General features: G+C 39.7%; 1 protein-coding gene across 1 annotated transcript in view; it reads right to left on the minus strand.

The window, feature by feature from the left end:
• WDFY2 (WD repeat and FYVE domain containing 2) overlaps window positions 1-14,456 on the minus strand; it is a 213,878-nt gene that overhangs the window by 68,338 nt on the left and 131,084 nt on the right. The window contains exon 4 of the mRNA XM_008152072.3: window positions 974-1,028. Coding sequence (XP_008150294.2) covers window positions 974-1,028 — 55 coding nt within the window. The remainder of the gene's footprint in view (window positions 1-973; window positions 1,029-14,456) is intronic.

Genomic DNA, 14,456 nt, shown 5'->3' on the forward strand with positions numbered 1-14,456 from the left:
AAGTATTTGATAAGTAATATGTGAAAAGATTAAAGAATAAATCTATAGGGAAATAAATTTTGGTTCAAAATATAAAACTAAAGAATGTAATTCACAGCATTTTCCCAAATCAGGATGGGTTGCTATGTCTCTGGAGGTATTAGAGGAAATGCTAGATGACCATGCAGGATGAACGAGATCAAGAGATTTGGATGAAATGACTTCTAAGTGTTAAAAGGTCCACCTCTAATGTTCTGATCCCATGACATTGTTGGTCTGGATAATCCTTAACAAAAATTATTCCTAATCCATAGGATAGAAATGGCTTGTGGTACACTATCAATATTGAAGATACAATACAACCACAATTCCCTCCCTTAGATAGTATAAACACTCTGAGCCTTTTAAAACATTTAACCAAAAAAGAAATGAGCCTCATGTAAAGCAGCTCACCCTAACACTGCCCCACTCTCCATGCCTGCCTAATGGAGGAAAACAAAGGACAAAGGCTGTGGGCTCTGGAGTCACACTGACCAGGTCAGGTCCTGCACTTTACCAGCTAAAGGACCACAGGCAAGTCACCTTACCTCTTAGGCCTCAGCATCTTACTTCTAAAACTGGGATAACATTAACTTCAAATTGCTCAAGTTTTGTTCCCCCTGACTATTTTAAAGTAAGGCCTCTCTTGTGGCAGTGGAAGCCATCAAGAAACATTTCAGCCGAAACCGGTTTGGCTCAGTGGATAGAGCGTCGGCCTGCGGACTGAAAGGTCCCAGGTTCGATTCCGGTCAAGGGCATGTACCTTGGTTGCGGGCACATCCCCAGTAGGGGGTGTGCAAGAGGCAGCTGATCGATGTTTCTCTCTCATCAATGTTTCTAACTCTCTATCCCTCTCTCTTCCTCTCTGTAATAAAATCAATAAAATATATTTAAAAAAAAAAAAAAAGAAACATTTCAAAGTCAAGGTAAATGAAAGCACTGCTCTCATTCCTACCTTGATAGTTTTTCACAGGAGTCATCTTGTTATAATCTTCTGATAAAATAAATTCCTACAAGAAAGAAGAAAAATATTAAGCAAAAGGAAAAAATTTTAAGTGAATAAATGTTTCGGTAAAACCAGAATGTATAAAGCAAACATCATCATAAAATTACATCTAATTCTATTTTGTATTTTAGTATTTTGCCAATCAACTCAGTGTGTGTTGGACCTATTTATTCACCCCATTTCGTCTCATCAGGCAGACATTCTGTCATCTCATGTAATCACAGAGTGAGTACAGTACAATAAGAGATTTTTGAGAACACATTCACACAATTTTCACTATAATATCGTTATAGTTGTTCTATTTTCTTATTAGTTATTACTGTTAATCTCTTTTTGTGCCTAATTTTTCACAGGTATATATGCATAGGAAAAAACACAGTATACACAGGTTTGTATTATCAGCGGTTTCCGGCATTCACAGGGGGTTTTGCAGCATAGCCTCTGCAGAAAAGGAAGGAATACTATATTACAGAAACATTATTCATATGTTGACTTTCTCTTTAAATTAGCAGTTATTTAGAAAAAATTCTTATTTATAAGCAGTTATATTTATGGTTATCTTTTGTAGCTAATTTCTAGTGTTACTGACTTATATTGAGAAAGCCCTCCCGTGGTCTCTCCCTTCCCTTTCCTTGTCTGTGTCCACCAATCTGTTCCCTCTCTTTCTCTTTTCGAAGTATTAAAAAGATTGTATTCATGGTCAAGATATTAATGATTTTGAATATATTCTGTAGATATGAGAAAAGTGCTTTTTATCCAAAGTTCATGATCTATTTGTATATCTATTTAATGAAACTTGACGATACTTTTCAAATATTCGATATTTTTACTAATTTGTTTACTTGAATTTCAGATTCAGAAATATAAATAAAGAAATGGGCTTTATTTTTAGTGTTTATTATTCTGTTTATCACTATTGCTCCTGTCTCTGGATTTTTATAAAAACCAGGTCCTGCAGAATGAGTCAATCAGATGGTAATATTACTTTATTTGGGCAACATCATACTGAAAAGTTGCTGGCATGCTCTGCCATTGAAGAATATACAAGACCCGTGCTTGTTTATAAGCATGCCATCCTCAACCCCCTTGTGTGTTTCACAAGAACAATTCTTTCCTATTGGTTTATAAAACTATATCTGTCAAGTAGATACCACAGCTCTTGTCTGGTATCAGAGGTCATCTTAACTGAGTCAGGTTGATACTCAGCTTTTTCTCAGTCTAAGTAAGAAGTTGAAAGGCAGTACACTTCATGTTCCACTCAGATGAAAGGTATGGATTTCTTTTCTGGTCATCCTTAGACTCCAACCCATCACAAGCTCCCAGAGATGTCCTAGATTATTCTGTGAAACTAGGGAAGTAATGGAACAGAAGACTAGGATACAGAGCACAATGGTGTAGCTCTGGTTCAATCCAAGGAACCAGGCAAGACAGGAGCACAGTAAGGCCCAGGGCCACAGAGCAGCCCCCACCTGGGCCAAGTTTCATTTCATTTCATTTTTCTTTTCTTTTCTTTTCTTTTCTTTTTTCTTTTCTTTTCTTTTTTTTTCTCTTTTCTTTTCTTTTCTTTTCTTTTTTTTTCTTCCCTTCCCTTCCCTTCCCTTCTCTTCCCTCCTTCCCTTCTTCCCTTCTTCCTTCCTCCTTCCCTCTCTCCCCCTTTCTTCCCTTCCTTCCTCTCTTTCTTTCTTTTCTTTCCTTTCCTTCCTCCCTCCCTCCCACCTTCCCTTCCTTCCTCTCTCCCTCTTTCCCTTCCCTTCCCTTCCCTTCCCTTCCCTTCCCTTCCCTTCCCTTCCCTTCCCTTCCATTTCCTTGTCTGTGTCCACCAATCTGATCCCCTCTCTTTTTCTTTTCAAAGTAATATTCAACCACTGCAAAATATAAGAACTTTTAAACAATCCTATACAATAAAAACCTAATATGCTAAGTGTCCAGTCATCTGTTCAACCAATCAAAGTGTAATATGCTAGTGATATGCTCAGGCCGCTCAACTGTTCACTATGATGTTCACTGACCACTAGGGGGCAGAGAGTCGACAGATCAATCAGTCACTATGACATGCATGGACCACCAGGGGGAAGATGCTCCGACCCATAGGTTAGCTTGCTGCTGGGGTCCGGCCAATAGGGACTGAGTGAAACAGGACTGAGTGAAACGGGTCAGACATGCCCTGGAGCCCTCCTGTGGTCTCTCCCTGGCTGGCCAACCTCCTGCATCCCTCCCCGGCCCCAATCATGCACTGGTGGGGTCCCTTGGCCTGGCCTGCACCCTCTTGCAATCCAGGACCCCTCAGGGGATGTTGGAGAGCCGGTTTCGGCCTGATCCCTGCAGGCCAAGCCAAGGAACCCCGCTGGTGTACAAATTCGTGCACTGAGCCTCTAGTCAATAATACTTAAATTAAAAGGCAATGAGCTTTGCTCCTCTGCTACCCCCATGGTTACCCTGACTCTCCACTCTGAGTTTACAATAAAGGAATGCTGCTACACAGTTCTAAGCAAGGTCTACCTGCTCACCTATTAAGGTTCAATGAAATAGATCCTAAAGAATTCAAATAATAGAACCATGATTCCTTTACACATAAAAAATATGCATATCAATTTTCAATTTCTTGCTTTAGTTGAAATGATCTCTTATTTCTTAAAATATAGCACCACTTGGGGAATAAAAATATAATTTAAAATTAGATTATTAACTACTGGTTATTTGTCATATTTGTCACATATCAGAGCATATAAATTGATTTAATGCTTGATAAACCCAAGTTTTATGAAGAAAACTAAATTAGAGTCTCTATATAGGTTTTCTTCTCCTCTCAGAAAAAAGTACATCACAAACCAATCAGCAAGGTCATACAAAAACTAAACAGGACCTCTTACCTCAGCCCAAATACACTAAAGAATGAAGGAAGGAATGTTGACATCTGCTTAACTGCCCAGCAAAAGTATTCGGGTACTCTTGCATGTGTGCCTACGCAAAGCCATAAACTGAAGAGAGGAGATACAAACATAATAAGTTTCATGAACTCAAAGGTCCTATATTTCTGGGTGGGAATAGAGGTCTTTCTTCATCTGCCTCCATAAAAGAAACTGATCTAAAGCCAAAATCTTTTTGAGAGGTGCTATATTGGTAAATTTCTCAGTTTACATTTCCATATATATCCATTTCTGATCTGCTTTAAAATGTTCAGGATATTGCCAAATATATTGCTTTGTGTCTCAATTATTAATTTACATGAGGGTGATTGTTTTAACTAATTGTGGTAAAAATAGATAACATTAAATTATCACCTTAATCATTTTTAAGTATATAGTTCAGTGATGTTAAGTATATACATTGTTGTGCAACAGATCTCTAGAAATATTTTCATCTTACAAAACAAACTCTATACCCACTAAACACTAATGCTCCCTCCCCCCAGCCCTTGGCAATCACCTTTCTAGTTTTTGTTTCTATGATTTTAACTATTTTAGATACTGCTTCTGAGTGGAATCATACACTATTTGTCCTTTTATGACTGGCTCATTTCACTTAGCAAAATGTCCTTGACGTTCATTACTATTGAAGCATGTGACAGGATTTCCTTCTCTTTTAAGGCTGCACAATATTCCATTATATGCACATACCACATTTTCTCTAGCCATTCTTCTGACAATGGAAACTTGAGTTGCTTTCACCTCTTGGCTATTTGTATAAATGTTACAATGAACATGAATGTGCAAATCTCTCTTCCAGATCCTGCTTTGAATTCTTTTGGGTATATACTCATAAGTGGTATTGCTGGATCATATGGTAATTCTATTTTTAATATATAATGCATAAGAGGTTGATTGATTTTAAACTCAGTGTTAGAAAACTATTATTACCTTTAAAATTGCTTTCATTTTTAAAAAAATATGTTTATTGATTTTAGAGAGGAAGGGAGAGGGAGAGAGATAGAAACATCAATGATGAGAGAGAATCATTGATCGTCTGCCTCATGCTCGCCATACACTGGGGATCAAGCCTGCAACCTGGGCATATGCCCTGGTTGGGAAACAGAACTGTAACCTCCTGGTGCATACATTGGTTGATGCTCAACCACTGAGCCACACTGGCTGGGCACTGCTTTCTTTTTGTTATACAGTTTCATAATTAACTGTGTCTCCTTTTTGCCTTGGCTACCAGGTAATTCAGAATCAAATTAAAGTCTTAATCATACAACCTGTGCTAGTCTTCATAATCTGGATACATGTACTATTCTAGGTTTCACTCAGGCTCTTTCGGTTGTCAGGAACTCAAACCAGTGAAGAAGAGAGGGTTTGTTGTAAAGAGACAGAGGCCATGTGGGAGAGCTACTGGCCACTGAAGCTGCACTCACCCCACTCTGTCTCTCTTGCAGGCTCAGGACCTCTCTCCTTGCATCTCAGTATTTTTCTCTAAATGCAATCTATTATCCTTTCTCAACCAACTAGTCTTTTCTGAAAACTCAGCTTCTTTTTCCTCACAACTGGAGCTTGCATGTAGCCATCTCAGCCTCTCTCTAACGTAACCTTTCAGCTTCATTTTCTAACCACTGGCTTTCTCTCTTAATATTTACAGGTTCAAATTCAGGCAGGAATCTAACCAGCCTACACATCTTTTCTCACCAGGACCCTGCTAGTCCACATGAGGCTAGCCAGTCATTGGCGAAGCATCCAATCTCAGCTCAACTAATAAATACTAAAAGAAAATAGTCACCTTTTCATCAGGGCCTACAGAGGGCAGTTCTTTTACCATAGAAGAGGCTAAACAGAGGAAGACATCATGTGTAACATATCTGGTCCATCTTTACATAACCACGACAAGAGAACACTCATGCGTGTGTATGCGCACACACACATACACACAAATATTTTCTCTGGCCTTGTCTCCAATTTTTATTTTCACTTTTGTTTTTATTATGTATATTCTTGCAAGCTTGTGTGATAAGTTTCTGAATTCAGATGGAGCAAAAACAAATCAAATAAACTTACTTCTACATTTTACAGAAGTTGACCCTATTTTGAAGGCTATTTTATGCTATAAAATTGCCGTGTTTCAAAATTATTGAGAAATTTAGAATTTTGAAAAGAAATTCCAGAGAAGTAATGACTTCAGCTCAAATATTTAAATGTAAGTAAATACCTTTATATCCTAATCCTTTTAAAGATGTGAAAAGGCTGAGACTGGAATTTGCACCTCTTACTTGTTTTGTTTGTTTGTTTGTTTGTTTAAATCAGCAGTTCTCCAACTTTTGAGTCTTTGGTTTCCTTTACTCTTAAAAATTATTGAAGAATCCCATAGTGATGCCTTGTAATAGCCTGGTTATTATTTAACAGGAAAGGTGTGAAAGGGGGGACCAGATAATATAGGCATGCCCTTGATACAGCTTTGCAAAAAAGCTGCATTTAACACTCTCCAAGTCTGTTCCCTGCTGATTGATGGGAGAAGGGACTAGACAAAAGCAGTTTAGACTCATACCCAGTAAGGTCTGAGTGATGTGGGAAATGCTTGCCTATCAATCACACCTGGAAACAGGCACGGAAGCATACAATCTAAATATATAACTTCTAAACAAAGAAGCCACTTTCTCTTGGCTCCAAGGCACCTGGCTCCTGGAACTCCTATGCAGGGGCACATTCCCCTGAGGCCACATGGCTCATGGCCATGTGGGGCTCCACACATGGACTACCAGACTTTAATCTGGCCTAAATACTGAACTACACCTGGCTGCAACATGGAGCAGAAACTCTCAACACTTGCCCTATTTCTGGCTTTATTGACCTCCCAACTGCACCTTTTCCAGGACTGGCTTAAAGGGCATGGGACTTTGGAACCTGAGAAGTGTAACTCCACAAAAATAAAATAATTTTCCAGATCCCATCCTCCCAGGAAATCTTAGAAAGTTAATTTTCTGAAGATATTGCAAGAGCCTCATTTCCACTCATGTCTGAGAAATCTGGCCCATTAATTCATCCAGCATCAATAGGTTGCATTTATTGTTATTTATCATATTAAAAATTAAAACTAAGAAAATTTAAAAATATTAATTCATCAAAATAATAATAAATTTATTACCTTACTATAAGTAACATTCATTATGAAAGAATATTTTACAAAATAAAAAAATTTATCCAAAAGTGGAATTTTCATTTTTGCAAATCTGATTAATAGAAGAAGACAGTTGGGTCTTCATTTCTACTTCTGCATTCCATCTGTACGCTTGTTAAAAAATAAGAGTACAGCCGAAACCGGTTTGGCTCAGTGGATAGAGCGTTGGTCTGCGGACTCAAGGGTCCCAGGTTCGATTCCGGTCAAGGGCATGTACCTTGGTTGCGGGCACATCCCCAGTAGGGGGTGTGTAGGAGGCAGCTGATAGATGTTTCTCTCTCATCGATGTTTCTAACTCTCTATCCCTCTCTCTTCCTCTCTGTACAAAATCAATAAAATATATTTAAAAAAAAAAATAAGAGTACAAAGGGCAAATCATATGTTAATATTATGAAAATAGTGACCTCACAGACAATACTTTGAGAGTACTGGTTCAGTACTGACCTTTTTTTTTTTTCAATCTTTATTGTTGAGATTACAGATGTCCATTCTCCCATACCCCCCATTGCCTCCCTCAACCTGGTTCCCGCCCCGCCCCAGGCCTTCGCCACCCTATTGTCTGTATCCATAGGTAATGCATATATGGATATAAAATCTTTGTTTAATCTCTTCCCATCCCCCCATCCTCCTTCTCTCTGAGATGGTCAGTATGTTCCATTTCCCTGTCTCTGATTCTATTTTATTCACCAGTTTATTCTGTTCATTAGATTTCTTACTCATTTATTTTAATTTTTAGATTCAATTGTTGATAGGTATGTATTTGTTGCCATTTTGTTGTTCATATTTTTTATCTTTTTCTTTTTCTTCTTCCTCTTCCTAAAGAATACCCTTCAACATTTCATATAATACTGATTTGGTGGTGATGAACTCCGTTAGCTTTTTTGTTTGTTTGTTTGTTTGTTAAGCTCTTTATCTGACCTTCAATTCTAAATGATAGCTTTGCTGGGTAGAGTAATCTTGGTTGTAGGTCCTTGCTATTTATTACTTTGAATATTTCTTGCTACTCCCTTCTGGCCTGCATAGTTTCTATTGAGAAATCAGCTGACAGTCATATAGGCATTCCCTTGTAGGTAACTAATTGCTTTTCTATTGCTGCTTTTAAGATTCTCTCTTTGTCTTTAGCCCTTAGCATTTTAATTATGATGTGTCTTGGTGTGGTTCTCTTTGGGTTCCTCTTGTTTAGGACTCTCTGTGCTTCCTGGACTTATAAGTCTATTTCTTTCACCAGGTAGGGGAAGTTTTCCATTATTATTTCTTCAAATAGATTTTCAATATCTTGCCCTCTCTCTTCTTCTGGCATCCCCATAATGCGAATATTGGTATGCTTGAAGTTGTTCCAGAAGCACCCTACACTATCTTCATATTTTTGGATTATTTCTTTTTGCTCTTCTGTTGGGTGTTTTTTGCTTCTTCATATTTCAAATCATTGATTTGATTCTCAGAATCTTCTACTCTACTGTTGAATCCCTGTATATTATTCTTTATTTCAGTCAGTGTATGCTTAATTTTTGACTGGTCTTTTTCCATGTGTTTGGCATTCTCACTAAGATCCTTGGAAGTCACACTAAGTCCGTGAGGTTTCTAGAAGATTCTTGAGTAGCCTTATATTAGTAACTGTGGTTTTGGACTCTATATCCAGTAGTTTGCTTTCTTCCATTTGTGACATTTTTCTTTGTCTTTGCATTTTGGCTGCTTTCCTGTGTTTATTTCTATGTATTGGGGAGAGCTGCTTTGTCTCCTTGATTTCGTAGAATGGGCTTGTGTAGTATGTGTCCTATGGGGCCCAGTGGCTCAGCCTCCCAGTCACCTGAGCTGGGCACTCTAGGTGCACCCCTGTGTGGGCTGTGTTCATAGTCTTGTTATAGTTGAGACTTGATTGCTGTTGGTGTCACTGGGAGGAATTGACCTCCAAGCCAATTGACTGTGAGGACCAACTGTGACTACAGTGGGAGAGCTGCTGTGCAGGAGACACCCCTACGGAGCAGGACTTGCTTCAGTGGTGCTTTGGTGCTCACTGAGTCTTCCCCTTGAGTGTGTTGCTTATGGATGTATAGAGTTGTAATCTGGTATGGTCTGACACTGACCACTGGGTACACTGGCTATTGGGTCTCTAGATAGGTGCAAAGTCAGCCAATTGCCTGGGGCCACTCAGCAGGAGCTACAGAGAGATCTGCCGATTCCTCCTCTTTGTATTGGGTTTGGAAGTTCCCAGACAAGGCCCTGCTATAAAGCAAGGCAGGTTGGTGCTGGTGCCAGATGTTAGGTCTTTTATTGATAAGTTTGGGGACCCCTGATCCAGCTGCAGCTTGTTTGAGATTTTCAAGGACAGGCCATTCATATGCAAAAGCCACTGCAGACAGTTTGTGTGGGATTGTAAAATGGATGAGGTGAGGTCTTAGGGAATCACCAGGGTGGAGCAAACAGAAGTGGCTGCCTGTCAGCCCTGCAACTGAGGAGGTCCTAGCATAGGAACAATGATCCCTGTGAGCACCTCCATCTGGGAGAAAGCCACCTCTAAGTTCTTGCCCCCATGCCAGACAAATATGTCCCCCAGAGCCTCACCCTGGTGCTGGAGCTCAGAGGAAGCAGGACCTTGTAAATTCAGTTTAGCAGCCTCTGTGTCACTGAGCTCCAATCGGCACTGGTTTTTAAAGCCCATAGTTAGGGGGACTTCTTTTCCCAGCTCTGGAACCCTGGGCTAGGGGTCTGGTGTGGGGCTGGGACCCCTTGCTTCTCTGGGTGGCCTCCACAGAGACAATCTCCCTCCTGATTAAAAAAGCAGCCGTTCTGTGTCTCCACACATCCTACCAGTCTCAGTGTACTTTCTTCTTAACTTCTCTAGTTGTAGGACTTCCATTCAGGCAGCTTTCCAGCAGTTATGGATGATGGTTGTTCTGTATTTTAGCTGTAATTTTGATGTGGTTGTGGGAGGCAGCAAGTACAAGCGTTTACATATGCAGCCATCTTGATTCTCTCTGATCTGACTTTTGGTTTTGATTAATCATCATTTCAGATTCTGTCAATCTGCCTGCAGACTTCAAAGAATTATTCTTGTTTGTTTATAAATTATGAAAAGAGGCTTCAATGGCTACCAAACAATGGAACATTCTCTCCCATCCAGGAACTAAGTGGGTTAAGTGCCTGTAATGCCTAAGGACCCTAATCTTTTATTTTCTTTTATATATATTTATTGATTTCAGAGAGGGAGAGAGATAGAAACATCAATGATGACAGAATCATTGATCAGCTGCCTCCTGCATGCCCCCTACTGGGGATCGAGCTTGCAACCCGGGTATGTGCCCTTGACCAGAATCGAACCTGGGACCCTTTAGTCTGCATGCTGACTATCTATCTACTGAGCCAAACCAGCTAGGGCTCTTTTTAATATTTTTATTGATTTCAGAGAGGAAGGGAGAGGGAGAGAGAGAGAGAGAGAGAGAAGAAACATCAATGATGAGAGAATCATTGATTGGTTACCTCCTGCACGCCCCACACCAGGGATTGAGCCCTCAACCCGAGCATATGCCCTGACCGGGGATCAAACTGTGACCTCCTGGATCATAGGTCGATGCTCAACTACTGAGCCACACAGGCTGGGCAGGACCCTAATCTTTTCTGACCTCAGTATTTTAAGAAATGGGAGGAAGGAATGCTTTAGTTGCAAATCCCCAGCCTCAGCTCTGAACTTTGTAAGAAACCCCTAGTCATATATCTAAAAGACTGATGTGTCACAATAAATGGAAGCATATAAAAGCAAGAGAAATGATAACTGAGGCTTGTGTAACAAGAGCAGCTGTTAGCCTCTCTAGATTCAAAACATTCCATACAAAGAAACAAATTCAGGTTTACAAATTCTTTTGATAAATTCTCATTCAAACTCAGATTTATAAACAAAACACACAAATGCAACTTCAAGGTCTTTCAGCACATAATCTGTTCTCTCTCTAGGTTTGCCTGGATGCTTAACTTAAAGTTTACCTGACATCGTTTTTCTTTAATGCAGTGGTTCCTAAAGTGAGGCACATGCACCACAGGGGGGCAATTTGACTTTTAAGGGGAGCAATTAGAGAATGAGTTATTAACAGTGAAATTTTTGCATTTCTTATGGTTCTAGGGGCCTCATATACAGTATATAAATATATATTGTGACATATTTATGCATTTCAGTTCTCTATTATATGTTCTGAAACTTTATTTGCTATTTTTTCATATCACTTGATATTATTATTATTTTTTAACAATTTCTTCCTCAGTACTTCAATTGTCCTTTTGTTCTTTTTCTCTTTCATAGGCGCCATGTTCTTTGGCGCCACATGAACAAGTTAATGACCTTTTAGGCTTCCTCCACGTGAATAGGAGTTCACTTTTTGAATATTAAGAATTATATGTCGGGGGTGGGTGGCGCATCAGGATTTTAGAGATGCTTAGGTGGGGCATGGTCAAAAAAAAGGTCAGGAACCACTGCTTTAATGGTAACATGGTTTTACACTTCCCCACCCCCAAACTCCCCAGCACTGAATGCAAGTTAACCAGACGCAGTTGATTTTACAATACCTCTCCCAAAAGGATGGAAGGGAGAGGGTAAAAGAAAAAATGACACACAGGTTTGAAATCAACTACTTCCAAGACTGCAAATTTCAGAATTTTAAGGACAGATGCTCTTGGAAATTATTCAACAAATGAGGAATTTACCCTGCTCAAGGCCACAATCTGAAGCCAGAACAACGATGTATTACACAACAAAGCCACTAAAGTACTATGCCTTCATTACCCTTCACAGATAGTGAAAGAGACTGCATATTTTAAATAACTTCTAAACACAATAAAAGTTCTGCTATTATATTAAACAGCAGATTACATGACAGATCAGTTTACATAAACTCTAATTGGTAATACTTATTTTTTAAACAAAAAATGGCTCAAACCTTTTGACAAAATTATTCTGAACAAAAAAGCTGCCTGCTAAAATTGAAAATTACTTAGAGCTGATGTCATGAAATTTAGCCTGATAGTCAAGGCTGGCAACTACTGTTCTAACTTATGAAAGCAACTGGTGAAAGAAATTTGGACCTTTGGTTGTTAGGTTTTAGATTTCTTGGAATTTTAGAGTTTGTAAGGGGTCTTAGAAATTGCATAGTACAATGACTCATTCTTTTTTATCTACTGATCTTTTGATTCACACAAACCTCAAAACGCCTCTTCAAAAGGATATTGAAACCTGGGTGAATGTCTCATTGAATTTCTGTGAGCAAAGGAAAATATTTCAGTGCGAATTCTGAAATCACTGCACATTTCAGAAAATCCAGATGACAATACATATAACACAAAAGAAAGATAAGTACAACTCATGCCTCCCTCATTTTCTGTTACCTAAGTCTATTGCCTAGAAACACTACTAACGGGTACGCCATGGACATTGACAGTCAGTATACTATTTGGTAGTATACTGACTAAAAACGAGCTTGGCCTGGGAGGTATCTTTGCCAACTATCCTTTCTCTCCAGTCAATTTCTCTTACATATTTAGTAATCAGAACTTTACCATCCTTCTTGAACCCACATCCCTTCCAATGCACTTGCAACTAAACTACATTTGTGCTTAACAGTGGCCTGCACACCCCACTACCTAGCCTTTGTACTAGTCTCTCCTTTGCAGGAAACTGTTCCCTTTCCCCAATCTCCATCACTTTTCATATTAACCCTTCTAGGGAAGGTTGAATGGTCTGCTCATATGATCACCAGGCAGAATGAATCTTACCTTTGCTGAAATTCAACAGACTCATCTTTTATGATCTTGATCACAATCTGCATTAATTAGAGCTATCTATGATCACATTATTTTATCTTTCCTTATAGATTTTTAAATAGAAAAAAAGGAATTTTTGTTTTCTTTCTTAATACATGTGTCTCCCATATGTCCAGAATTTCCCTCAATATGCCATGTAGGAGAGGTAATCAGTAAATATTTATAAAGGAGTAAACATTCATTTTGGTTTTTTATCATGTCAAAATTTTAATTGTACTAATATTATAAACACTCTACCTCAGGGTCTTAGCAATGTCTGTTCCTCTACCTTGAACACTCTTTCCCCTGATATCAGCACGACTCACTACCTCAACCTTCAATTTCTCTGCTCAAATGAGACCTTCTCAATGAGGCCTAACATATATGTCCATCCTCTTAAAATTTGCAATCGGTCTCCTCTACTCCACCCTCACATTCCCAGTCCCTCTTACTCTGCTTTATTTTTTCCCATAGCACCTATTACCTTCTAACATATATAAGTTTTTATATTTCTTGTTTACTAAATGAAACATACAAAAGAAGAGGAATGGGAAAGGGGAGAGTTCATTGATGTATTTAAAGCAGTTAGAGCACTGGTTGGCATATAGCAGCTGCTTCAACGTTTTAGTATGGGTGCAGCAAACAAGTATGTCGTTAGGTTTATGCTTTTACATAGAGAAGACATCAAAAAAGGATTAAGTGATTTCCTCATCAACAGTAGGCTGGGAATGGTGAAAAAGGGGGACACCTGAACTAGTTTCAATAATAAAGAGAAATTTTAAAAAAATCCTATATAATAAAAGCCTAATATGCTAAGTGTCCAGTCGACTGGTCGGCCTATCAACCAAAGTGTAATATGCTAATCATATGCTAAGGCTGCTCAACCACTCACTATGATGTGCACTGACCACCAGGAGGCAGATGCTCCAACCGGTAGGTTAGCTTGCTACTGGGGTCCGGCTGATCAGGACTGAGCGAGATGGGCCAGACAAGCCCTGGAGCCCTCCCACGGTCCTTCCCCAGCTGGCCAAGCTCCCATGTCCCTCCCCGGCCCCAATTGTACACTGGTGGGGTCCCTTGGCCTGGCCTGTGCCTTCTCGCAATCTGGGACCCCTCGGGAGATGTTGGAGAGCCAGTTTCAGCCTGATCCCGCTCAAAGCAGGAGCTGCCCCCTGGGGGAGTGCCGCTCAGCCAGAAGGTGGGCTCACGGCTGGCAAGCATGGCAGCAGTGGTGGGAGCCTCTCCCGCCTCCACGGCAGTGCTAAGGATGTCTGACTGACAGCTTAGGCCTGAGGGCTCCCAGACTGTGAGAGGGCTCAGGCTGGGCTGAGGGACTCCTCCCCCCGCCCAAGTGCAGGAATTTCGTGCACTGGGCCTCTAGTAATAAAATAAAACAAGCCTAAATCAGGAAAAAAAAAATAGTAGGCTTGGAAGTGGGAACTAGATTCCTCAATTCGGGGGTTCAATGCTAACCACAAGAGGTTTGAATAAAAATATATACAATCACCAGACATATACACTAATAAAAGAGAAATATGCAAATTGA

The sequence above is a fragment of the Eptesicus fuscus genome, chromosome 8 (genome assembly GCF_027574615.1).
Source record: "Eptesicus fuscus isolate TK198812 chromosome 8, DD_ASM_mEF_20220401, whole genome shotgun sequence".
Taxonomy (NCBI): Eukaryota; Metazoa; Chordata; class Mammalia; order Chiroptera; family Vespertilionidae; genus Eptesicus; species Eptesicus fuscus.